Source organism: Pogona vitticeps, chromosome 3 (genome assembly GCF_051106095.1).
Source record: "Pogona vitticeps strain Pit_001003342236 chromosome 3, PviZW2.1, whole genome shotgun sequence".
Taxonomy (NCBI): domain Eukaryota; kingdom Metazoa; phylum Chordata; class Lepidosauria; order Squamata; family Agamidae; genus Pogona; species Pogona vitticeps.
Window position 1 is genome coordinate 117,702,340 of NC_135785.1, and position 27,690 is coordinate 117,730,029.

A 27,690-nucleotide genomic window follows, 5' to 3' on the forward strand; every position below is an offset into this window, starting at 1 on the left:
GGTCGGGCTTTTGGCCTGCTCCCGGAGAGGCGCTTCCCTGCGCGCAGCCCGAAAGCTCGCCTTTTGGAACAGCCCGAGGGGCGGGATTTTGGCCTGCTCCCGGAGAGGCGCTTCCCTGCGCGCAGCCCGAAAGCTCGCCTTTTGGAACAGCCCGAGGGGCGGGATTTCGGCCTGCTCCCGGGGTGACGCTTCCCTGCGCGCCGCACCAAAGCTGGCCTTTTGGAACAGCCTGAGAGGCCGGCTTTCGGCCTGCTCCCGGGGAGGCGCTTCCCTGCGCGCAGTCCCAAGGCTCGCCTTTTGGAACAGCCCGAGGGGCGGGCTTTTGGCCTGCTCCCGGAGAGGCACTTCCCTGCGCGCAGCCCCAAAGCTGGCACTTTAGAACAGCCTGAGGGGTGGGTTTTCGGCCTGGTCCCAGGGTGACGCTTCCCTGCGCGCAGCACCAAAGCTGGCCTTTTGGAACAGCCTGAGGGGCGGGCTTTCGGCCTGCTCCCGGGGAGGTGCTTCCCTGCGCGCAGCCCCAAAGCTCGCCTTTTGGAACAGCCCAAGTGCGATCTTTTGAGAGGCACTTCCCTGCGTGCAGCCCAAAAGTTGGCCTTTTGGAACAGCCCGAGGGTTGGGCTTTTGGCCTGCTCCCGGAGAGGCGCTTCCCTACGCGCAGCCCCAAAGCTCGCCTTATGGAACAGCCCGAGGGGCGATCTTTTGACAGGCGCTTCCCTGCGTGCAGCCCGAAAGCTCGCCTTTTGGAACAGCCCGAGGGGCGGGCTTTTGGCCTGCTCCCGGAGAGGTGCTTCCCTGCGCGCAGCCCAAAAGCTCGCCTTTTGGAACAGGCCGAGGGTCGGGCTTTTGGCCTGCTCCCGGAGAGACGCTTCCCTGCGCGCAGCCCGAAAGCTCGCCTTTTGGAACAGCCCGAGGGGCGGGCTTTTGGCCTGCTCCCAAAGAGGCGCTTCCCTGCGCGCAGCCCAAAAGCTCGCCTTATGGAACAGCCCGAGGGTCGATCTTTTGACAGGCGCTTCCCTGCGTGCAGCCCAAAAGCTCGCCTTTTGGAATAGCCCGAGGGGCGGGCTTTTGAGAGGCGCTTCCCTGTGCGCAGCACAAAAGCTCGCCTTTTGGAACAGCCCGAGGGGTGGGCTTTTGGCCTGCTGCCGGAGAGGCGCTTCCCTGCGCGCAGCACCAAAGCTCACCTTTTGGAACAGCCCAAGTGCGATCTTTTGAGAGGCGCTTCCCTGCGTGCAGCCCAAAAGCTGGCCTTTTGGAACAGCCCGAGGGTTGGGCTTTTGGCCTGCTCCCGGAGAGGCCCTTCCCTACGCGCAGCCCCAAAGCTCGCCTTATGGAACAGCCCGAGGGGCGGGCTTTTGGCCTGCTCCCAGAGAGGCGCTTCCCTGCGCGCAGCCCAAAAGCTCGCCTTTTGGAACAGCCCGAGGGGCGGGCTTTTGAGAGGCGCTTCCCTGCGCGCAGCCCAAAAGCTCGCCTTTTGGAACAGCCCGAGGGGTGGGCTTTTGGCCTGCTCCCGGAGAGGCCCTTCCCTACGCGCAGCCCCAAAGCTCGCCTTATGGAACAGCCCGAGGGGCGATCTTTTGACAGGCGCTTCCCTGCGTGCAGCCCAAAAGCTCGCCTTTTGGAACAGGCCGAGGGTCGGGCTTTTGGCCTGCTCCTGGAGAGACGCTTCCCTGCGCGCAGCCCGAAAGCTCGCCTTTTGGAACAGCCCGAGGGTCGGGCTTTTGGCCTGCTCCCGGAGAGACGCTTCCCTGCGCGCAGCCCAAAAGCTCGCCTTTTGGAACAGCCCGAGGGGCGGGCTTTTGAGAGGCGCTTCCCTGCGCGCAGCCCAAAAGCTCGCCTTTTGGAACAGCCCGAGGGGTGGGCTTTTGGCCTGCTCCCGGAGAGGTGCTTCCCTGCGCGCAACCCAAAGGCTCGCCTTTTGGAACAGCGCGAGGGGCGGGCTTTTGAGAGGCGCTTCCCTGCGCGCAGCCCAAATGTTCGCCTTTTGGAACAGCCCGAGGGGCGGGCTTTTGGCCTGCTCCCGGTGAGTCACTTCCCTGCGCGCATCCCCAAAGCTCGCCTTTTGGAACAGCCCGAGGGTCGGGCTTTTGGCCTGCTCCCGGAGAGACGCTTCCCTGCGCGCAGCCCAAAAGCTCGCCTTTTGGAACAGCCCGAGGGGCGGGCTTTTGAGAGGCGCTTCCCTGCGCGCAGCCCAAAAGCTCGCCTTTTGGAACAGCCCGAGGGGTGGGCTTTTGGCCTGCTCCCGGAGAGGTGCTTCCCTGCGCGCAACCCAAAGGCTCGCCTTTTGGAACAGCCTGAGGAGCGGGCTTTTGAGAGGCGCTTCCCTGCGCGCAGCCCAAAAGCTCGCCTTTTTAAACAGCCCGAGGGGCGGGCTTTTGGCCTGCTCCCAGAGAGGCGCTTCCCTGCGCGCAGCCCAAAAGCTCTCCTTTTGGAACAGCCCGAGGGGCGGGCTTTTGGCCTGCTCCCGGGGAGGCACTTCCCTGCGCGCAGCCCAAAAGCTCGCCTTTTGGAACAGCCCGAGGGGCGGGCTTTTGAGAGGCGCTTCCCTGCGCGCAGCCCAAAAGCTCGCCTTTTGGAACAGCCCGAGGGGCGGGCTTTTCAGAGGCGCTTCCCTGCGCGCAGCCCAAAAGGTCGCCTTTTGGAACAGCCCGAGGGGCGGGCTTTTGGCCTGCTCCCGGAGAGGCGCTTCCCTGCGCGCAGCCCAAAAGCTCGCCTTTTGGAACAGCCCGAGGGGTGGGCTTTTGGCCTGCTCCCGGAGAGGTGCTTCCCTGCGCGCAGCCGAAAGGCTCGCCTTTTGGAACAGCCCGAGGGGCAGGCTTTTGAGAGGCGCTTCCCTGCGCGCAGCCCAAAAGGTCGCCTTTTGGAACAGCCCGAGGGGCGGGCTTTTGGCCTGCTCCCGGAGAGGCGCTTCCCTGCGCGCAGCCCAAAAGCTCGCCTTTTGGAACAGCCCGAGGGGCGGGCTTTTGGCCTGCTCCCGGAGAGGCACTTCCCTGTGCGCAGCCCGAAAGCTCGCCTTTTGGAACAGCCCGAGGGGCGGGCTTTTGGCCTGCTCCCGAAGAGGCGCTTCCCTGCGCGCAGCCCGAAAGCTCGCCTTATGGAACAGCCCGAGGGGCGATCTTTTGACAGGCGCTTCCCTGCGTGCAGCCCAAAAGCTCGCCTTTTGGAATAGCCCGAGGGGCGGGCTTTTGAGAGGCACTTCCCTGTGCGCAGCACAAAAGCTCGCCTTTTGGAACAGCCCGAGGGGTCGGCTTTTGGCCTGCTGCCGGAGAGGCGCTTCCCTGCGTGCAGCACCAAAGATCGCCTTTTGGAACAGCCCGAGGGGCGGGCTTTTGGCCTGCTCCCTGAGAGTCGCTTCCCTGCGCGCATCCCCAAAGCTCGCCTTTTGGAACAGCCCGAGGGGTGGACTTTTGGCCTGCTCCCGGAGACGTGCTTCCCTGAGCGCAGCCCAAAAGCTCGCCTTTTGGAACAGCCCAAGGGGCGGGCTTTTGAGAGGCGCTTCCCTGCGCGCAGCCCAAAAGCTCGCCTTTTGGAACAGCCCGAGGGGCGGGCTTTTGGCCTGCTCCCAGAGAGGCGCTTCCCTGCGCGCAGCCCAAAAGCTCGCCTTTTGGAACAGCCCGAGGGTCGGGCTTTTGGCCTGCTCCCAGAGAGGCGCTTCCCTGCGCGCAGCCCAAAAGCTCGCCTTTTGGAACTGCCCGAGGGGCGGGCTTTTGGCCTGCTCCCGGAGAAGCGCTTTCCTGCGAGCAGCCCAAAAGCTCGCCTTTCGGAACAGCCCGAGGAGCGGGCTTTTGGGCTGTTCCCGGAGAGGCGCTTCCCTGTGCCTAGCCCAAAAGCTCGCCTTTTGGAACAGCCCGAGGGGCGGGCTTTTGGGCTGCTCCCGAGAAGCGCTTCCCTGCGAGCCGCCCAAAAGCTCTCCTTTTGGAACAGGCCGAGGTGCGGGCTTTTGGGCTGCTCCCGGAGAAGCGCTTCCCTGCGAGCCGCCCAAAAGCTCTCCTTTTGGAACAGCCCGAGGTGCGGGCTTTTGGCCTGCTCCCGGAGAAGCGCTTCCCTGCGAGCAGCCCAAAAGCTCGCCTTTTGGAACAGCCCAAGGGGCGGTCTTTTGGGCTGCTCCCGGAGAAGCGCTTCCCTGCGAGCAGCCCAAAAGCTCGCCTTTTGGAACAGCCTGAGGAGCGGGCTTTTGGGCTGCTCCCGGAGAAGCGCTTCCCTGCGAGCAGCCCAAAAGCTCACCTTTTGGAACAGCCCGAGGGGCGGGCTTTTGGGCTGCTCCCGGAGAAGCGCTTCCCTGCGAGCAGCCCAAAAGCTCGCCTTTTGGAACAGCCCGAGGGGCGGGCTTTTGGGCTGCTCCCGAGAAGCGCTTCCCTGCGAGCCGCCCAAAAGCTCTCCTTTTGGAACAGCCCGAGGTGCGGGCTTTTGGGCTGCTCCCGAGAAGCCCTTCCATGCGAGCAGCCCAAAGGCCCGCCCATCAGCTCTTCCAAAAGGCGAGTCTTTGGGCTGCTCCCGGGGAAGCGCTTCCCCGCGAGCAGCGCATAGCCCATTTTTTAGAATAGCTGACCAGCCGGGCCTTTGCGATGATCGTGGGGGAGTGCTCCCCCACGATCATCGCAAAGCGAATTTTCCCCATATGGGCCATCACAAAACGATCGCTCTTGCGATGGAAAAAAGTCCTTCGCAAAGCGATTTCATCGGTAAACGGAGCGATCGTTATGCGAGGCACCACTTGTATAGAGATGAGGCTTAGGCAGATAGTTACAATCCAAGGCCTTCTCTTCCTTAATTCTGCTGTTTTCTTGTTTTTCTAATTCTGCCCGTTCATAGCATTCTGTGCCCAATTTCTGTTCAGAACAATACCATGCTTCAGCAGCTATGGGAGATGTTATGGTTGTTTTGAAGTTAAAGTGACCAAATTTGTCCCTTTTGCTATAATTTATTACATGTCATCAGAAACTGTGGACCATCTCCCCATACAAAGCATCTATACAAAGAACAGATGCAAAAAAATAGGCATGCAGTACAAATAATTTCTGGGGAATGTGTACCAACAGACCTCAGGGGATGTTTTAAGGACTGTTTTAAATAAACAAAGTTTTAAATCTATTCCTTTATTCTAAGTCTCCTGCAATACTTTTTCACAGTATGGTAAGATTCAGCGCTCTTGTATAACATACATTTTCAAACATTAGAATTCTGAGGTACTTAAAGTGTGTTACTAGCATTGCCCCCTGGAATAGCCAGTCTGCCCCATAATCTGGAATTTGTCCCAATGAATGTTCTATTCAGATTTTTTTAAAATCCAATCCCCTAGTCTTGGTGCAGAAGAGTGTGGCTTATCTAAAAAGATATACATATCATTTGGGTATAGTGAAGTATAGTACAACCCCCATATCCTCAGGATCAGTACCCATGGTTTCACTTATCCACAGTGTGAAAATACTAAAAATATTAAAAGAAAAATATCCAGAAAAAAACTATTTTCCTATGTATTACAAGAACCAGTCACTAGAGGGAGCCAGAGACCATGCTATGAATACTTGCTAGTATTCTCTGGTGCCTTCTAGTGGCCAGTTTTGGTAATGAATATGAAAATAATTTTTCCTTCCTCGCCCCCCACCATTTTACCATGCTTTATATACCAATCCCCCGCAGATACGGGGGGTCTTACTGTATTGGATACTTTGCTGGGAATAAGGATTCATTTGAATTTTTAAAATCTCATTGATCAGCACATATCAGGGGTCGAAGAACAACATCAAACAAAAAAGCAAGATGTGGATGCAGCTCTGTCTTGTACCTGTTGAAAATTAAATACATATCATATTAGCCCAGTTATTATTACCCTTAGAATCTTCATACAAATGGGTCAATTCTCTCCACAACTCAGTGTAGATGTTCTCAGAACATTCTACAAAAGGTTGTATCTGTGGCTATCTGCTGCATGGAGAAGGCCATGTCATAAATGCCTGCCATACAAACACAAAAGATGAAAAGCCTCTCCGATAAAAAGGACTTGGCAACCATAACTTCAGTACCAATATGGTCAAATAAAATGGGATTCAAATCCAGGCTTTCAAGGGTTGAGCACACAAAGCCCTTGTGGGCAATTTTGGTCCACTTTGGTTTGTCCTGCATCTTTCCTTCCTCAGTATAAAGGAATCTGTGAATCTGGTAAAGTCTAATAAATGAGGAACTGAACCAAAATGTTCACTTTCCCATTCTCAAGTGTATGTGCAGAGGGTCACAACCAAATCCTATTAATTAAAGCTCCTTGGGCTAATGTAGCAGACACATAATATTTGTGACATTGTTATAGCCTTGGGCACGTTTAGAATGCAAGACATTTAACTAATATTTTTTCACCCGTGCTCAAAAGCACATCCAAAATAATTTCCTTGCAGGACACTAGACTTCTGAAAGGTTTTAACTGAACTAAAGTTTTGTGGAGAATACACAAAGCCAGCAGTTATCTGAAGCTAGTGCATCTTTCAACATAAAAATTAGAAACTCATTTAGAATGCTTTCCACAGATCAGGAAATGTAACACCAAGTCCAAAGAGACAAGATCATGCTCAATAACCAGAGTCAAGGAAGCTATAAACTTTCTTTAGGAAAAAAAAGAGGTCTTGTTCAAAGGAGAAGAAAAATGGAAGCATTTCTGGGTCAGACTAGAAGATAGAAGAAATGTGTAATCTCTGAAATTAGCTTGTTTTGCTTCTTACAGCACTGTTTCCTCAAAGTTATCTACTTCAGACTTGAAAATTAAGTCTGTCTTCACCTTCCACTGACCAATTACAAAACAAGGTATGTTGGGATGCAAAATAAGGTAGTGAGGAAAAGCAGGTGCTATGAAAAATGACCACCTTTCACCTCTCAAGGGAGTAGAGCTTCTAAACATATTCTAAGTGAATTGGCTATATGATCTATAAACATTGGGAAAAGAAGTACAGTAAAGAATATAAACAAAGGTGGAAAAACTACTCTTCTTTGGCCTAAAACTCCTAGAATCAGATGGGGGGATTCTGGAAGTTGTCATCTAAAACGTGAACACATGAACTGATTTTTCCAAAGGAGGAATCTGAAAACAGTCCTTTTTAAAGAGTCGTTGACTGGCTCAATTGCCCAGCCTTCCTCTAGTAATTATCATCCAGGATGGATTTGGGTGTAAAAACAAATGGTTGGCTTTACTCCTTCAAGTAATTTGTCTGCATGATTAAGTTGAACTAACTGAAACCCATCCATTAATCACAGATAAGTGCTCGACTCAATTACCTCCTCTGAATTTACTCTTCGTATGGAATGCACATTACAACAGACAAGAAGCTATTTTCTTGCCCTAGATGCGAATGCAAAGCTGCCAATGAACAAAGTCCCTCTCTCCTCCCTCCACTGCCCTACCCCTTGCTGTTGTTGTTCTGTGCTATCAACTTAGAATGGACTTGGCTAGACTGTTGGTCTTTTTGTTTGTTCCCCAGTCGCCAGACTTTTGAACTGCCCAGCCTGATGGAGAGTTCTAGAGAACTTGAATGTATCTGTGCCATCTTAGTGAGCCTAGTAAAGTTGTTTGTTGTTATGTGCTAGCAAGTTGGAAGCGAATTTTTGCTACCCTAATAGGGCTTTCAAGGTAAGTGAGATGTTTAAGGGGTAGTTTTACCAGTTCTGCACCTCCAGTGATCTTCCATAGCTGAGTGCAGCTTTGAACCCAGGCCTCCTGAGTCCTAGTCCATTGCTCTGATGGACTACTACACCACACTAGATAGCCCCATTCCTACCTTGGTGTTTTCATTATATGATCCTGTTGTTGAAAACACACTGTCCAGCTTTTTTGCATTTTTGTTTATCCTGCTGAACTGATTTTGGTTATTTCACACCAGATTGATCCACTCCAGTCATGATCTGATTTCAAATCGGAATTTGCAGGTGGGTAACTTGTATGGTCCTTGCTGATTCTCTGTGTGTAAAACCTGGCAGGCCTCTAGTGTTGACTCTTTCTGCCGTAAAATGAAGACCTATATGTTTGGCCAGGCATTTTCCTGATTATTTATCTGATGGTTAACACTGCCAATTAGCCCTGGTCTATAACAATGCTTTCACAGTAGATTTTTCTGTTTTATCATTGTACTCTTTTTAACTTTTGATTTTATAAATCTCTTTATATTAAAAGCTGCTTCCAGATTTTAAAAGTAAATGTAAATGTAAAACGATTCTTAAAATAGATACAGTCCTGATTAATAAAAAGACTGATGCAATATAAGATTGTGCAGGGGGAGGGGGTTAAGTATCAGAACTGGCAAATGTCTTGTGTACATATGTGTGTGTACACCTCACCATTTCTGCCCTCTGTAATTTCTAGTCCTTATAACTGCTGGGAAATTGCAGATTCACAGAATGTAACTTTTAAACCCAGCCTCCCGGCAGCAAGAAATGAGTGGCTGCTGCTGGGAGGCATACTGTACTTCTGAACAGACTTCCATAGCCCAAGATCTCATATGCTGGGGCAAGAAGGGGGGAGGCAGCATTGGCAATATGCCCCTTTTATCCTTGATATCTCCTGCCCCCACCCCTATATTCCCACCACTTCCTTCTGTCCTGGCCCAGATGTGGATGCAGAGGAAAAGAGTCTGGATGGGATGTCTGCTGCAGTTCCTTCCTGCTATTAAGCCCAGACAGAAAAAGGAATCTTGTTCCTATATGTGTTCTTGCCATTTGATATTTTATTTCATCTATTTGATAAAAGACATCCTGGAGTCTTCTTCTTCTTCTTCTTCTTCTTCTTGAAGATGTATCTAATTTAAGCTGCAATACACATGCACAGAGCTATGGTGCATACGTGGCAGGTTCCTACTGTAGCTTTCAGTCTTGGGGATCCTCTGAATGCCCCCTATCATGTCCCAGCTCAGCAGGACCATATAGCAAAAGCAGGAACCAGAAACAGGAAAACAGGAAAGAAGAGGGGAGGGGGAGGCACATTCCACCCTGCTTCCTCCCTTTTGCAAATCTTACTGAGATCTGAAAACAAAAAACAGAACCCGATATTATGCAAGCGCATTCGTATCTCCCTTTCTCAGGAGGGCACTTTGGTAGTTAAGGCAGTCCAAAGCCCTCCAGTCATCTCTGGACTTATCAACTATGGGAGATGCATTCCACAGGGCTGCTCCCTTTTAAAGTCACAGCTGGCTGCTTGCCTACTTGCAGTCCTGCAGCCTTCGGAAGAGCAGACCTCTGGCAGCAGCAACTGGAGTAAGACTCTTGTTCCTGAGCAAAGGTACTTTACCCCATTGCTTTGGAGCTGGGCTAAGAAAACAAAGCAAGTCTTGTTATGCGCTCGTGTTCTTTGCACTTCAGCCTGAGGAAACTGCAGTCATCCCTCTGGCAGCATGACTCCTATGGCTTTCCTGCATGTCCCTGAAGGATTTTAATTGATGGACCTGCTCTTCCATGAGACAAATGTTTAGCCTGTCCAGAATGTTCAGCTGGCACCAATCGTTCACAATCAGTGCTCCGTGGAAGAAAGGTAAGCGGCTGGAACGTCAGGGAATACTTCATAAACTGCCTATAGCCTGTGAAGACATGTGATGTGGTTTCCTAGCATATGGGAGGTAAAAGGTGGCATTTCAGGCAATGAACCTGACGTTGAAACAATACTAGGGAGTTACAGCATGCATATTAATAGTGGAGTGGACACTTAAAAGTTTCTCCTGAGCCACTGCTTTCAGTGCACCGGGGAGTCCTTCCAGGTGCTTTGGCATACCAAGTGTGGTTTTTAGTTAACCAAACTGAACTCCCAGGTATCTGTCTGAATATCATCCACTTTCTCCTTTAATGCAGTGTATATTCATATATTTAAGGTGATTTTTTTAATGGCGATGGACTGGTGATACTCAAAGAGATTTCCTTTTGTAGGTCAAAGTAAGGATGCTCTGTCCTCAGGGGAGCCCCTCTGCAGGAGTAACTATTCTACATCCCCTCTCAACTTGGAAAGAGGCAAAATTGGTGACTCAAGCAGAAATGCAACAGGCCATCTCTCTGAAGGTGGCTAACTTTGTTTCATCTCTGTGTCAGGAGTAATTTAATGATCCAACCATACCAAGGGCAAAGATGTGCCAGAATTTCCCCTTAACTAACAAAAGCAGGCTAGGGGAGAAACGAGTGCTGTAAAACATGCAGAGAGACAGTCGGTAGTTTCTTCTTTCCCAGAAGTAGGAGGCACACCCATTTTTTCCACGGTGCCCTCGGTCATTCTCACATCAGTTTATGGCCAGGACTTGGCAAAGTAACTTTTTGGGACTACAGCTTTCAGACTCCACCAGTTAGCATAGAGTCATCCAAAAAAAGAAACTTTTCCAAGTTCTGCTTATGCAGCGATCTATACCTCAGCCCAGTTGCAGAATTATAGTTTGGATTCCCACTGCTGAGGAAGGTAAGATCATCTTTTTTGAATGCTGAATCCTGCAGAAAACTGGACGGGGTCCCATGTTCCAGAAAGCATGTTTCCGCTATTTGTAATATCACCTAGCTTTTTTTATCTTGCATAGATAAATCACAAACTTGTGGCAGAGGAGTTTTCATATTATAAACCACCCTGGATAGAGGTTTTCCCCCACTATTTGTACAGCACTCAGTCAAGCGGATTTTAAAATATGCATAGCCGGCATGCTCCAGCTTGCAGTCAAACACTTTTTGATCAGTTTGAGTAGGAGAACTGCACATGTAATTTAAATTTCTCCCATTTAAATCAATAGAACTTCAAAGCGCTTAACACTGGCCAGATTGTATACATTTTGTATATATGCATTGATTTTATCATTTATATCTCTTTGCGTGGAGAATTAAAATATTGAATTTAGAAGTAGAATCATCAGAATCAAGTCACGACAATGAATGAATACTTTATTACGGTCAAATACTCTATAATGAATATAAAATACATACATGTAGTTTCGTAAAATCAGGCAGAATTATAGAATTTCCATTAAAACATAACACAACCCCCACTTTCCAGTTAATAACATCGTAAATCCTTAGTATAAGTAAAACCTCAGCCAGTGTTATATTAAAAGCATTATATTATCCATCTAAAATCACCTACCCAAACATCTGTACACGTATAACCATTGCTGCAGCACAAAATTTGGCCACTTGTCTCATAATATAAGGAGTATTGTCAGAAAGTAGCATCTGTACATAATCCTCCTCTGATCTCCCGGGAGATTTACAGATGATAGGTAGTAAAAGCTCCATACATAGATCCCGATAGCAAGTACAGAAAAGGAGAACATGACCAACTGATTGAACTTTATCACTATTACAAGGGCAGAGACAATCTGATGTAGGCAAACCTCGAAATCTTCCCTCCAGAAGCTTAGAAGGTAGTACATTAAGCCTAGCTAGCATAAAAGCAATGTAGTGGATTAAAACAGAAAAGAAAATCACTATCAGATACAACACTGTAACAACAGCAAATCCTCATAAGACATACTGAGTCTAAATTTAAAAAAAATTAAAAATGGGGGTGGGGGTGGGGTACCAAATCTTGAAGCTTTTTAGTGTGGATGCCACATATGAAATTGTTCTGTCTCTTGTGATGAGAAACTAAATTTGGGAGAAAGGGTACCATCGGATGATCAAGGCACTTAGGATGGTCCGTTCAGGAGAAGATCTCTTATGAGATTGACTGGACTTCTGGCCATTCTGGTTTTCTGGTACTTTGCCTTTTGCCCAAAAATATAGAGAGGTACGTGTACACGTGTACATATACATGGCTGTGGGTCTCTGGGTGGATGGGAGTTAAAGGGGATTAAAAGCCCTCCCACACTGAAGCATATACCAGTATATTTCAGTCCATAAGACGCACCTTTCCATAAGACACACCAATTTTTTAGGAGAAGAAAACAGGAAAATATAATCTGTTTTCTTCGCTCCATAAGACGCACAGACTTTCCACCCCCCTGTTTTGTGGGGGGAAAGTGCATCTTATGGTGCGAAAAATACGGTATTTATTAGTTGATGAAGAAGACTGTTTCCATTAATGAACGTTTATGCTGAAATAAAATGTGTCCATCTTTAAGGTATGAATAGATTGCCTGGTTGCTGGGTTGTTGTTTTTTTGTTTGTTTTGGGGTTTGTTTGTTTGGTTCTGTTAACTGTCACAGCAGACTGAAATGACTGCTCCTCCAACATTCCTAACCAACTAAACCCAAAGCCCAGAAGAGATGCATTTTAAGGACCAAGTAATGAGGTGCAACTCCACAACTTGGCTAGAAGAGTGCTCAGTACCTTTGGGGCTACATGCTCATTTGTTTTATTAGCTTGATATCCCACTTCTTCTCCAATGAGCTCAAAGCGGCACACGTGGCTCTTTTCCTTCCCACTTCATCTTCACAACAACTCTGCGAGATCAGGCTGTGGGAATGTGATTAGCCCAAAGGTACCTATTTAGGTTCATCGCTGGGTGGGGATTTGAACCCCAGTCTCCCAAGTCGCAATCCAACACTCTCCAACAGTGTTTCTCACTGTCTATTGCTATAAAAGCACTACCTTTGGCAGCTATGATAATAAAATTTTCTTGTGTGGAATAAAGAACATGGCTTGGCTGGAAAAGAATAATTATAATAAAGGGTGCCATAAATAGACAAAGTGTATATGACAAGCAATTAGTCCTTCCAGATCAAGGCTGTGTACTCCCAGCAGCCCCAGCACTCGAAGGGCCTCCCCATCTTAGCTGGGGAGGCTCAGGTTTCGATTTGAGGCCTTCTCTGTGTAGAACCACCCTTAATATAAAATCACAGAATGAAACACGAAAGTAAAAGCATTAAATACAATGTAAAAATAGAGCAGGGTGTACTCAGATCAATTAAAATTTGTTAAAGGGCATCATTCGTAAAAAATATTTTTGCTAGGTGCTGAAGAGATAACAGTGTTGACATTAGATGAACCTTTTTGAAGAGTGCATTCCGCAGCCGGGGTGCCACTGTGAAAAAGTTCCTCTTCCTTACCATCATACCTTGGATGGGAAAGGTACATGGAGTAGCACCTTGCCATATGATTTTACACACCATGGGTGGCAGGGTGGGTGTGTGATAAGTGGATAGCAGCCCCATCAGACATCTGAGCCTCATGACCCTAAGGCATTTAAAATACACAAAAATGGGCCCAGAAATAAACAGGCGGCCAGTCAATCTGTTTTACAACTGTTGCAATATAACTGTATTAGGCTGCAACAATCATCATTCAGGCAATCCTGTTCTGTAGTAGGTGACATTTCTGAGCTATCTTTAAAGGCAACCCGCACATGCGATATGTTACAGCAGCTCAACAGGAATGTGGATCATTATGGTCAAACTATGCCTGTTTGGAAGTGGTCACAGATGACAAATGAAACAAAGCTGGTAAAAACATGGTGTGTCAGAGGTTTTCTTGACAGTTTAATGATAATCCCAGATCCAGGAGTACTTCTAACGTGTTAAATCGGGGGAGTACAACTGTTTACAAAAAGAGGTTGGCCACAACATGAAACCTATGATGGCATTACCTTTGAAAATGATCTGGAAATTTCCACTGGGGCAAAACAGGGCAGCACAAATGATTGCCCATTAAGATTAAATTATGCTAATTGTTTTGCCATCTGTGCTGGCCTTCAGTCCATTTGCAGTCACCATTCAGTGGTGGGTATTCATTTTTAAAGCAGGACGTAGCTTGGGGCTAACCCTCTACAAAGTCCTACCCTGATTTTAATATTGTCTCTTTCTGGGCATTCCCACAAATGCAGTGAGCTTGATAAGAGCTGGGGAGAGGTCTTTTTTCTGGGATGCGACATGCCTTTCCCAGTAAGAGTTAACAGGGCACAAATTGGGGGTGGGGGGTTCAGAAAGAGGCGAATAACTTTTTATTTTAATGACTTTTCAATCCTGAGACCTTGTGGTGCTTTTCAGCTCCTTTGGAAGATTCGGAAATCTCCCAATACATGATATCTTTTGGTGCTGGTTTTGCTCTGTTTTTGTGGTGTTGTTATTGTTCCACTTTAATTTCATGGGTTTCTTTTTCACAATCACTTTTAACTTTATATCATTTGGCATTAGATGGTTGCAAATAAATACACAAACAGGTATCTTCCCAGACCCAGTTCCCTGACAGAAAAGAGTTGAGATGGCATCTGTGATGGGCCCTGCTGGGGTTCTTGGACCTCCGAATCTGCCCAAAGATGTCGGTTGTTGCCAGCCCTAATTCAGGCCTAAGTTACCTTACTACATTTGAAAATTAGAAGTGTTTGGATGTTGAATGATCTTGAGAAACTGTCTCTGCATGGAACGTTCGCAGGTGTGAATGTGTTCAAGTGATATGGTGTCTCTAGACATTGTAGAGTTATGGTTCATGGGAAGGTTCCATGTTACCTTCTTCACAGAAACTAGTGGAGAATCTGCACTCCCTCCCTCCCTCCCCACCACACACACACACACACTTATGGCAAGTGTTTTAGTACAACAGTTGCCTATGGAAGTTGCCATTCTACATCTCAGAGATCATTCTCATTGTTTCTTGTCATTCCAGGGCGTCTCTGTGTGTTTTTCCCCCTGTTGATCTCAACTGTGTTGACTTTACCATCCCAGTATTTAAACCTAGACATGTGAGGGCAATTGTCCCTTGATGTCCTGGCCAGTGGTGTAACTGCAGAACATTTGTCCATCACCAGGAGGGTTGTGTTATTTTGTACCTTATTGTACTGGCGTGTTCCTTACTGGGATTGCCTGTGTGCATGCCCTGCCCCATTTCTTTTCAGAGTCAAAGCCTGAAAGGTGGCTGCCATTACCACAGCAGGCACATTATTATTATTTTTAATTGTACCCGATACATTGATACACTGGTAAAAGTATGTCACGGGGGGGGGGGCTCTGACATTCAATTACTGGTGAGTAATCATTTATTCAAAATTTCTATGGGAAGATACATTGAAACATTGGTATGCCAATGTCACCTGTGTGTGTGTGTGTGATAGACCGTACTGCCACATGGCTATCCCAAGCCCATTGTGCGCAATGCATTTCTGCAGGAGCAGCCAGTGCAACAGAGGGACACTTTCCTAAACAGGAACCCCTTCCCAATCAATGTTTCCTCTAATTTCCACTCCCCCCATGTGAGAGTCCACACCCTTGTGTGAGGTTCCATTGTGACCACAATGGAAGGGGCTGGAAATGATAGCTGTGGATGCACAGGGAAGGGGGAAATCTGTGGGGAAGGAGGCAGAGTCAAGCACACCCACGCAGTTGCGCACCTTAGAGGGAGACTTGTTTCTGATATATCAATGTATTGATAAATATTATTTTAAAATTATATATATACAAAATTTTAAAATAATATTTATCAATACATTGATATATGTGTGTGTGTATACACACACACACACACACACACACACACACAGAGGTTTTTTTAAAAACAAGCAAAAGCCTAAGCACACATTTCTCTGCATCATTTGGAGTGACAGTCCGGGGACTTCGGAGAGATCCAGGTGGAGTGCTACTGCACCGGGCTGATTGACTGAGGGCTTATTTACACTCTTGATTAACCCCACCATATGCATAGGAGTTTTTTGCTGAGATTTGAAAGTCATGTGACAGTCACATGGTACATGAGTCACTGGCTGTGTCTCCTTGCGGTAGCCATTAAGGCGGCATTGCATTTTTACATGGCTCCTCTTGGGAAAACTTTTTATACCTTTTAAGATGTCTTGTAGAGGGGCTATAAAGGCTTCTAAAATCATTTCATTTGAGGCTTGCCTGCTCTGCCCTCATGCTGGCCACTCGCCCCAACTGCTGTGATGAGGTGAAGGAGGGAGGGAGAGAGGACTAAGCAGTTTCTCCTTTTAGACTTTGTCTAGAGGGGTGGGGTATAAATCTAAATAAAGTAAAGTAAAGAAAGTAAAGAAAGCCTAGTGGCTCCTGTCCCTTTAAGAAAGCTCCAGCTGTTCCCCTTTGGAGCCACAGAATACAACAGAGATTGCTTTGGTTGAGATTGTTTGGGGATGATCCTACATTAAAAACCATATGGATCCTAGAGGATTTGTGCCTCTGATCCATTTTATTTGTCCAAAGACATCTCTTCACTCCTCCAACCCTGGACTGGACTGGCTGTGTCCTCCCCTTCCTCTCCGGTTCCCCTGCACCTGTCCATCCCTCCTTCTTTGCTCCCTCCCTCCCTCCCCCCATGGTTCTGGTTGCTGCCCCCCTCCCCCTCCCCTCTGCTAGTTACCCAAAGAGGCGGGCATGTTTGGGCAGGGAGGGCGAGTGCGGGGACAGGGTGGCAAGGGGCAGGGTGGCAGAGAAGGCGATCAGGCAGGGAGCCATTTATGGCGGGAGAGCAAGGCACATGGGGGGGGCAATTCGAGGCATAAGACCACAATTCAGCCCCAAGCTAAAATAAACAAGCCTGCCAGGAGGAGTTTCAAGAGTGGTTCCCCTAATGATGGAATTTGAAGCTGAACGCTTGAAGAGAAAATTGAAATCTCGTCCCCTCCTCACTGCACACCATGTAAATTCTCCACTTGCTTACATGTAGGGAATAGAGAAGAGAGCTGGGTCGATGATATTCTAGTGACCTGAAGCAAAGCATCTGCATGAACCAGCTGGAAATGAGTCCTTCAAGATGGGAGCTGCTTGATTTCCAAGCCAAGAGCCTGGAGCATATGGAACAGTTGTCAAGTGAGGGGTTTAGTTCCCCAAACTAGTATCACATGAAGAACTAAAGGCCACACCTCAGGGCAGCGGCACTTGAATCCAGCAAGAGATCATCAATACACAACAAAAGAGCAACCTGTTTGACAACGGAAAACCAAGACCAGAGAAGAGGATGTCATCAGTGCAGCAGGTGACACAAGGGGCCTCATAGGAAGTCATATGGAAGCAGATACTAAAGACACCAAGACAGAAATCAAGGCAACAACAGGTGTGTGCACCTGATAATAAAGAGGTGGAATGTGAACTGGAGCTGGATAGCTAATGGAAAGAGTTGCTTCCTTTGTAAGATAGACAATGTCATGCAAGGGTGTTGTGAAATCATTACTGTCTTCAGATCATACTGGAAAGGATTTCTGTGAACCCAAAAAGGAGACCTGTTCCTGTGCTGGTGGCATGGCAACAAGGATGCCCATTCCCAGAGAAAATAAGAAACCAGGACCTGTGCTTTGTAGCATAGGTAAAAGAATTTTATGGTGTTCCATGCTCAGAATGATATGGTTCAGGTCAACAACAATACTGACACTGATGTGGCTCTCTCTACATAGGTTCCCAGAGGTACTCTTGAACCAGGTCACAAGTTGTGGCTGTTGTAATAGTAATCTCTCGACAACCTAAACCTAGGAAAAGACCCTTTCCATCCAAGGGAGGTGTCAATACCTTAGAGAGCTCTACCACAAATCTTAGCTGAAGGACTAAGGAATCATTTCACATGTGGAGGGTCGTTCTTGATCTCACCTTTGGATGTTGATTGGATATCACTTGGATCCTTTTGAGTGCCAAACAAGAAAAGTTCTCTTTTGGATTAGCTGAGTGGGTGGGTGGGGAGTCTGAACACCAAGCGTAGTGTTTGAAGGCTCTCAAGTGGAGATTCCCAAGACACAGGCTTATCTCCTTTATCCTTCTTTATCTTTTTAGACTGTGAAGCAGCACAAGAGGAAGATTGCTCAGTCTGAATTTCCACGACTGATGGGCCAGGTTGAAACTCTTGTCCAGTGTGGAGAAGACTGCCTACGTGGTGAGTTCTGAAGCCAACATTACTAGCAAAGCCATCAGGACTTATTCAACAGCCATGCCCCATATGGAGGGCAGGTTGACTCATTCGGAGACAGAGGACAACAAAAAACATCTGTCTGAAAATTCATTATGTCAGACTGTGCTGTCACTTAACTTTATGCTTCCCCCATGTACACTGCCTTCACTTCTCATCATCCTTTAATGAGTCCCCTCAGCTTGACTAAAGATTGTGAGCCCTGTGGCACAGACCTGTCTTTTATGTACTATGTAAAGCACCACGTGCCCTGATGGTGCTAACTGAATAAAGAGACAATATTTATATACTATTTTAGCCATCCATAGTAGTGTATCTGCTTCATACAACAAATATACTGTATGACTAAGGAATGCTTCATATGTCACACAACCAAAGTAGGTTGTATATCTACACCTTAAATGTGTGCATTATTTTGCTTGCTTATTCAAACTGCATGGGTATGGTAGACACAGCAAGAAGCTGGCTCCTCTCATAGGTATTGTTAAAGATTTGAGAGCAATAAAGAAAAAAAGAAAAATGCAAATATAGGGAAGAAAAAAAAATACACAGGTTGAATCAACCCATCCACCTACTTAAAGCTGAAATTTAAGAAGCAAGCTCTGTCTCATTCAGACCAGCTAGGTGCCAAAAGATACTGTATGCTATCAAGTCACTTAGGAACAGGGGAGAACTAAAGAGCAGTCCCTTTTAATGTTAGCATAACATTCCCCAAGGTGCCTGATAACCCCGTTCGCTTTTCCAGCACACAAGGCAGAAATCATCAGAAAAGCGGAAAAGGTCCATTGTTTCAGAAAGGAAACGACTGCTTTCTTAGAGTTGGTGGGAAACGCAGATGTCACCATTTGTATAAAGTAAGATATCTCTGTGAGAGGAAAAGTTTTCTTTTGCAGTGAAGGAAGGCCGCACATGTTGTTATGGGAAAGACAGGGTGGGTAAAAAATAACCCAGGTCAAAAAGCAATGCATAAAAACAGGAAAAAAGAAGTGTAAATAAGAAGCATGGGATGGGAAAAGTATTAGCGCACACCCTTTTTAAAGGATCATAAATTTGATTCCAGCTTGGCCATTAGTGTCTCAAATCACCAGGTGGTGACAAGGATTTCTCACATATACTGATGATTATGCATCTTGGTATCAGATAATGGGGAAATGATAGCAGTCTTCTTTTTCTTTAAAAATCAGACTAATTTTTAAGCAATGCACAGCTTCTGGCCAGTTGTCAATAACCAGTGGGAATTCATTGTATCCTCAAAAGCTGTAATATTCTGTTGTTTTCTGTTGTTTTTATGTGTCATCAAATTGGAACCAACTTATAGTGGCCCTAATAGGGCTTTGAAAGTAAGAGAGATATTAGAGGAGCAGTTTTACGGTTCCATCCTCCAGCAAGTATTCATAGCTGAATGGTGATTCAGTCCCAGGCCTCCTGAGTCCTAGTCATCATTTCTATCCACTACACCACACTGGGTATCATTGTCTTATACAACTAATAAAAATATAACTTTATCTATTGTTCTGGATGAGAGAGACTAATGGAGGAGCATTATTGCAGCCACAGCAAGATTGTTTCCACAGTGAAACTTTTGTTTTGAATGCCTGTTGTATTTAACATTGAATCCAGGGCATGTGATAAATCTGTCTGTGTCAGCAAAATCTATAGCTGTATGATTGTTAAGGACAGAAAATTCAGTTTTCCCCAAGACCAGTAACATGGGGCCCTGGCCTGAAGGAAAAAAATATATAACCAGGTTTTCCCAAGTTCTGTTTGTTGAGTAACCTGTTTAATCATCCTATGAATTTGCCTGTGCCAGGACAGGTGACAGGTGATCCTGTTGATGTAATAGCAGAGCATGGGAAATTTACTGGACTACAATTTCTAGAAACCCCCGGCCTTTGGGGTCAGTGGCCAGGCAAATGTGTGACTTTTCCCAGTTCTGCTTTGGATCCATATCTTAATGCAGCAACAACTAGCATTTATCGCAATGTGGGAACAACCAACACTAAACACTCAAAGTGTAGATGTTCATTCCCTGTTTTTTATTACATGAATATTCTACTAAAATATACAACATAATAAGCAAGATAAATAATACCTTCTCGTGGATACAGTATATATATATATAAAAAAACCATCATAATAAACAAAAGCAAATGTTTGTATCAATCAAGAATGTAGTGCCTCAATGGAACTATTTTACAACAACCTATATTAAGTGTAAAATTAATCACATAGGTCACAGATGCTCATGGTCTGTTAGGTTGGGGGATGTTCCCTGAAGGAGTCACCCAACCTGCCAGGTAGCAGCTCTTGACACTCCCCTTTTTCACTGAGCACTACTGTACAAGATTTGGGTGGTTTTTCAACTCTGGCCACCTCACCGAATGTATGATAAGCCAGCCCTTCGTGGGATTGATCCATGTGGCCCACTTCATTCCAGACCAAGTCTTCAAATAATAAATGAGAACTGTCATTGATGAAGATAAGCTCCTTCCCTTTGCAGGCTGTGTTCTGCAATTAGTGACATCTGATTTCAGGGGACCCACAGAGGCAGCCCACCTCTGACCCACAAAGCCTGTGAAACTAACCAAGGATAGACCTGCTTCCATGACAAGTGAGGAAGCTGATTATGAATCCACACTGACCCTGATTTCTCATCCAGAAATCTTCAGAGTACAATTGCATCTGGAGATCGCGCTGGGCCAAGGAGTCAGGAGGATCTCTGATTCCTCCCTCCAGTGTCCACAGCTTCCTCAAATACTAATGCAGTCATATGTCTTCGTTTTATTCTCAGCTCACAAGTACTGTAGTTCACCCTCTACTTAAGTGTTGTTGTCATGGTGACAGAGGATGGGACAAACTCAGAAAGTCTTGGCTTTACCTACTGCTGGCTCCCACTTGACCTACCACTGCTGCTAACCTCACTTACTGCCTTCAGCAGCCACAGCCAAGATGCATAATAATGTAATAATTATCCACCTTTGCTGAACATAAACAAAACAAATAAATGAATGTGGGTTTTTTTGGAGGGGGAGTTGTTTTTTGGTGCATTCATTGGGTCTGTTTTTCCTCTGGGTTGGCAGAGGAGGAGGCTGCCAGCCTGTGTCAAGTAAATTCCATTTCTCTTTGAACATTTACAGCCAGTTTGCACAGAGATATTTTATTTATTTATTTATTTATTTATTTATTTATTTATTTATTTATTTATTTATTTATTTATTTATTTATTTATTGGACTTATATACCGCCCCACAGCGCTACAAGCACTCTCCGGGCGGTTTACAATTTTAATTATACAGGCTACACATTGCCCCCCCAGCAAGCTGGGTACTCATTTTACCGACCTCGGAAGGATGGAAGGCTGAGTCAACCTTGAGCCGGCTACCTGGGATTTGAACCCCAGGTCGTGAGCACAGTTTTAGCTGCAGTACAGCGTTTTAGGGCTTTTTACAAAGTGGAGAAGGCTGAACAGGGTACAAGCCTTGTTACACACCCTGTCGAACCGGAACACTACGTAGCTGCCATATAAAGCAGGTTAAAGAGATGATGGATTGCAATTCTCCCTGACTTTGCTTTTATTTCTTTTCTCGTTCTATAGGGAAGAACACCTCTGACAGCAAAGTGGTTTTGACAAACATGAAGGTAATAAGCAATGAAAAAAGTGAAGGACTAGGGCAATGTCCTCCCACCACTTCGGAGTCTCCAGCGAAACCTGGACCTTCTGAATCTAGCACCCTGTTAGATCTTCAGGCTACACCACAAACTCCAGAAGAAACTGAACACTTTGCCACATGCTCTGGCATGCCCACAATAGCACTGAAAGATCAGGTTCCAAGATTAGACAAATATGAATCAGAAGACTCTGCCGTGGTGTTGCCAGAAGGAGCCAATTTGTCATCTACACTCCTGGGCTCTGGAAAGAACTTTGTTCTCCACAGCAGAGATTCTTCTTGTGACTCTGGAGTTCTGAGTGCCTCATCCTCTCCAGCAGCTGACCATATAAAAATGGGCAAAGACCCTGTAGAAGCACGTCACTACGTTTCAGATTGCAAGGAGCCAGCGGAGCTCTGCACGGGGCACTTTGGTGCATTACAGATGTCCGCCCTTTCCTTAGATGAGGACACAGATTGTCGAGAGGCAAAACATTCTGAACAATCTTTTTTTGGTGGCAGCCAAGGAGAATGTTCACAGGACAAAATCAGTGAAGAAGAGATCCATCCCTCTTGCTTTTCTACTTTGCCTGTAGAAGAGAAAAGCCTCCGTGACAATTACAGAAACAACAGCTTGGAAGAACTGCCACTGCAAGGGCATCCTTTAAGAAAGCATTCCACAAGTGACAGCTTGGATGAATACATGGATGCATGTTGTAGGCTGAGTAAGGTAAGGAATGTGAGTGCAAGCCAGAATCCTCTGCGGAAAGGGGAAATGGTTCTACTGGCACGTGTCTGTCTATTCCCTGTAGAAGAGGCACTTTTTGGGAGGAGGGGAGAGACGAGCACTCTATACATGTCCAGCCTAAGGAATGAAGCTGTCAGCCATCTCTCCACTAGTGGAGAGGCTCAGTGCCCCATATTGTGATGGCTAGTACCGAAGTCAAGACTTTTCTAAAATAATTTCCCTAAAGATGTGAAAATGGTGTTAGTGTATTCACCACTGCAAAATGATGCTACAGCAAGCTTTACTTAACAAAGTGTATTCCGTACAATATCAAAATAATTCTAAAAAAGAAAGAGGCCATAGACCTGTACGGATAAAAGGAAATCCAAAATCTACAGATGGTCAATATTTATGAGGATGAATTCTAGATTTATAAAATATGCAAACTATTTTCATCTCCTCCAGAATGATGCAACAAGTACTTGCAGGAACAGGCTCTTTATTAGAGCAGCAGAATTCCTCAAAGGGCCAACAGGGCCAAACAAAACAATCTTAGGGTGGCAAGGAGTTGACTTCACTCCCAAAGTCTTTGGACAAAAATAAACCCCTTGCCAGTCTTTCACTGGGAGGATCGGAACCCTGTCTCTTCCACTAGGTTGAGGACACCTTTCAGATGAGCCAGGCATAGAGTGCCACAACAGTCCTATGCAGGCAGTCAACTGTCCTTGGAGGAGTGTAGTGTGAGCTCCTTCTCCTGCTATGCCTCCAAAATCCCCCAATAGCAGCAGCCACCCATAGATGTGTCAATCCTCTCAAGAGGCATGGCTGAACTCTACCTGGACCTGGCTAGGCTCTCCCATGTAGCATGGTGCAGAAGGAGGAAGTACAGGAGAAGCGTCACCCAACTGGTTGTGTGTAGGCTGGCCAGGAGGTACCTGCTGCGAGGCAGCTTGCCCCTGCTGTTTCCTTTGCTGGTGACATACCTGTCTCTAGTTCTCAAGCCTCTTTGGGTGGCACCGAAAGCTCCTCCCAGTGTCCAGTGTTGGGATCATGGCTGCAGATGGTCTCCCAGCTGGCCATGGAGGGCTTCAGTAACAACAGTACCTCCTGGGCCTTGAATGCCTCCCAGTCCGCAACATTGGTCCAGCAGCCCTCTTCCTCTCCTACCTCACTCTCCTTCTTAATTTCCATCCTGGCCATTGCTACATTTATGGCCTTGAGTACGTTGTCTGTGTCTCGGCCACCAATGCCCCAGTCCACAGGTGAACTGTGGCTAAGGAATCTTGCCCTCGGATCTCAAGGAGGCGAGAGCCCATTTTCACCATCAGGGCTGGTCCATGGCCTTTTCCCCCCTCCACAGTTTTCAGCTATCTAGCCTCATTAAGAGTCCTGGACAACGTGAAAACTTGAATACTTTGTGAAATTCTAATTGATCTTATAAGGGCATTTGGCCACATGTGGATTTTGGATTTTGATGTCAAAACGGCTAATGTCCTTAAAAAGTGGCATAGACATTAACTAAATAAATGGACAAATAATAAATAAGTAAAAATGTAAAGTATGAAACACCACATCAGAAAAATTGCTACATACAGCCCAACTTTCAGCCCAATTTAGTGATACTAACTGCTTGATCCTGCACATCTTTTTATTATACAAGTGGTACACAAAATATTTATAAGACATAAGACATAAGACATAAGACATAAGACATAAGACATAAGAAATTTATTTGTCATTGCGCTCACAAGTGGGTGCAACGAAATGAGGTGCTCTTCCCCAAGGTAAAACTGGACAACACTACAAAAAAAAGTTTAAAAAATTCACACCATTCACCATCCAAATATAGATACTCCGTTTTCTCCCAGCAATTAAAATCCACCAAAAACCTATGGCCCCACATTTAAACTCAATACTGCACTTGGGTAAAAACTGTTCTTGAATCTGCTTGTCCTTGCTTTCAATACCCTGAATCTCCTTCCTGATGGTAATAGTTTAAAGAGCTGATATCCCGGATGAGAGGAGTCTTTCAGTATGTTAGATATCTTCCTCTTACATCTGTTCTTATACAATTCTTCCAAAGAGGGGAGTGAACAGCCAATGATGTTTTGGGCCGTCTTAATCACCCTTTGAATTGCCTTTTTCTCTGCCACTGTGCAGCTCGTGAACCATACACAGAGACAGTAGGATAATATGCTCTCAATCGAACTCCGATAGAAGGTGATTAACAAACTCTCAGTCAATTGTTGCTTTCTAAGAATCCTTAGAAAATACAACTGTTGTTGTGCCTTCCTGATTAACGCAGCGGTGTTTGCACTCCAAGTCAGGTCATTTGTTATGATAGTCCCAAGAAACTTACATTCAACCACCTGTTCCACACAAACTCCATCTATATACAGTGGCTGAATGTCTGCTCTTTTTTTCCTATAGTCCACTATGAATTCCTTGGTTTTTTGGATGTTAAATAAAAGATTGTTTTTTTTGCACCAGCGGGATAGCTGTAATACCTCGTCCCGATACGCAGACTCATCATCCCCAGAGATAAGTCCTACTAGTGTAGTATCGTCTGCAAATTTGATAATCCTATTACTGGGATGGTTATTGGTGCAATCCGATGAATAAATGGAGAACAGTAGTGGACTAAGGACACAGCCTTGTGGAGTGCCAGTGCTGAGTATCTTGTCAGTAGAGATGTAGTCATTCAGTTTAACCCTTTGTGGACGATTTGTTAAAAAATTATGACAACAGAAGTAAACCTCCATAACTCATTGCAGAAAGAGCCACAGAGAGCACATGCACAAAACTACATGTGTGGCATGAGATGATGATGATATCCTCAAAGACAAGAAATATTTGGAGCACAGCAGCAAGTTCTGAGAGAATCGAAAATTGAATCCTTTCAATGTTAGCCACGAAGCATCTTCAAACCGCTGGTTTATAAGCCAATGCAGATATAACAATGAAAACCAGCACAGTACAAAAATCCGTATCTACTCAGAAGTAAGAAGTGTTAAGTGAATCAAGAGAAAGCATGTGCAACATATTCAGACAGGATCAGAATCCACACTTTACATACAGTATAATCGTCATATTCACCATCAATTGTTGGTGGTCAACTGTACATAATGAGGGCTGGAAATTAGGATTTTTGCATGAGGCCCGACCCTCTCTTCCATGGTTCTTCTTTCACACAACTGATATGTAAGTTACATGTGGAAAATATCTGTGTGCATGGTCAGCAATGGCATCTTGTGAACCATACCTGAGTGGTGCCCAAGCCTGAAAAAGTGGGGGAAGGCAGTGTCTTGCTTGGTCCTTGAGTTGCCTGTTAGGAACTCTGCTACCTAAATATTAGTTTTATGAAGAACGGCTCTCTGCAAAGTATGGAACCAAGGACAAAAATAATCCCACTCCTCCAACTTTCACTTGTGTAATGTATTTAATAACTTGTGTGGACAGAGGCAATGATATTAATTAAAATCTAGAGCTAGGGTGACTGGGGCATTAAGAGAAGGGCATGTTGTCTGTGATTAACACATTTTCTCTTTAGTGACAGATTCACATGCCTCAGGAATCAAACTTGCAAATTAAGCATGTGTTTCACTTTTAAGTACCGATCACAAAACAAAGCAGAGAGAAATGCAAGTACAGACTCCTTGACCACTTGAGGACCAATACTTCCAAATATATGCAACATGTCTTGTCTAGTTTGACCACCAAGGCAACTGGGCACATGCTCAGTTCCTGAAATGCAGTAGACAGTACAGAGAATAGAGGGGAGAATGTACTAAGCTTGAGTTGCCGCTCTTCTTTTAGTGTAGAACCAGTGTAACTATTATGCGCATGTCGTGACTCTTGGCCTCCATGGACAAGGGTCTTTTGCACGTGCTTATCAATTCGAGCAGTTCCTATCTCTTAAAAAATCTTAACTAGTCTTAACTGTTTGACTTGATAGTGCTGGGTCACAATTAGACTATGTCATGCCCCAAACGGGAGGAGTCCTCATCAGATGAAGACTTGGAGCAAACAGCAGACAACCTTCATCTGGAATTGTTTGCAGGCTGAGGGCTGACAGAAAGCCTGGGCATATATATGTAATATAATATATTCAATGAAGAAGTAGCAAAAACAGTGGTATGTTCTAAATTGGAGACCCTTCATGAATGTGAGGCTAGGATCAAATAGCTCCTGGCCCTGCTTGTTACAGACTTTGCCCCCCCAGTAAGCTCCAGAGAACACCAGCAATGAAAGAGGAAGAACAGGAGCGTTTAGCTGCAGAAAAGGTCTCCTTCAGTGTAGGGTACTCCTTGTGAGGTAGACATTTAGCAGCTTTTGTGCTTCTGCTTTTGGGAGTTGCTGGGGCTGGCAGCTCTTGCATAAAAGTGCTTTGTTAGAGGCTTAGAGGAATTGCTCAAGGCAATATCTCCAATTCCTATTGATCCTTATTTCTCTACATTCTTGATGAAAAACCTGAATCCTTGCAGAGTTTGTTCCATTGACATTTGATCCTGGGCCAATATTTATTTATTTGCTAGTTGAACTGATAACTTGCCTTTCCTCCAGAAAAGAATGAACCCAAGATTCTTGAGTCATAGGCCAGTTTGGCTCCCTCACACTCAGCTTGTTGAATTATCTGTTTTGTAATCTCAACTAGGCTGTTGATAGTTCTCATCTGTCTGGTTTGCTGCATACAGTATTTAGTTTTACTGGATTGACTTTGGACTGACTGAAACTTACCAGTCTGTCCTGACTGACCTCTTGAAGAGCATTGCCTTACAATGGCCATTATAGTGTCAATATTAGTTATAATATTTCCTAGAAACAATGTTTTCTGTTTTCACCAAAAATATCCAATATTGTACTTTATTTCAATTATAGGTGAATGAGGGGAATACCAAAACCTACAGTTCCGGCCTAGGTTATCTAGAGCACATCTGCCAACTTATTGAAAAAATTGGGCAGCTACAAGAACAAAATCTGAAATTACAGAAGGAAATCTGCAGTTTACAAAAAGAGCAGAAAACAAACCAGCTCAAAGAGGTAAACTGGATTTATTTAAATCATTTTTTAAAATGTCGAAGAACCAGCATATCTTAGACCAGTGGTTCCCCACCTTGGATCCCCAGATGTTCTTGGACTAAACTCCCAGAAATCCTGTCCAGCACAGCTAGCGATGAAGGCTTCTAAAAGTTTTAGTCCAAGAGTACCTTGGGACCGAAGACTGAGAACCACTATCTTAGATAAATACCAATATGGCATCATGTTTGTCTACAAGTGGAGTTTCTCAACTCATAGCTGTATTATCAATGGATACTGGGAAAGTAAAGAAGTTTAATAGGCATTTTTTATTAATTGATCTATAAAGGTGGTTAGGAAATCATGACACAAACCCATTTGAATGTTGAATAAAAAAATATCATACACATGTACATGCACACACATTGTTTTCTTCCTTGCCTTGCATTGTGTAATTAATTTTTCCATAAAAGCAAGTTTTTAAACTTTGCTCTTTGAGAAGGAAAGGTACAGATCCACTGCACTTTTCCAGTTAGC

At 45.6% G+C, this 27,690-nt stretch overlaps 1 protein-coding gene across 6 annotated transcripts in view; it reads left to right on the forward strand.

Moving 5' to 3' along the window:
• The first annotated feature begins 8,581 nt into the window (after positions 1–8,581).
• The window catches only part of LOC110087234 (uncharacterized), a 29,287-nt gene continuing 10,178 nt past the window's right edge, over positions 8,582–27,690 (forward strand). For 2 of the 6 annotated variants that reach the window (XM_078390585.1, XM_078390583.1), the window contains exons 1-4: positions 8,582–9,499; positions 17,631–17,730; positions 21,359–22,140; positions 27,016–27,177. In XM_078390585.1, the coding sequence (XP_078246711.1) occupies positions 17,682–17,730; positions 21,359–22,140; positions 27,016–27,177 (993 nt within the window). In that variant the 5' untranslated portion in view covers positions 8,582–9,499; positions 17,631–17,681. Of the gene's footprint in view, positions 9,500–16,536; positions 16,924–17,630; positions 17,731–21,358; positions 22,141–27,015; positions 27,178–27,690 lie in introns of those variants that run through there. The other 4 variants (XM_020808762.3, XM_072994917.2, XM_078390586.1 and 1 more) reach the window with 3 other exon arrangements.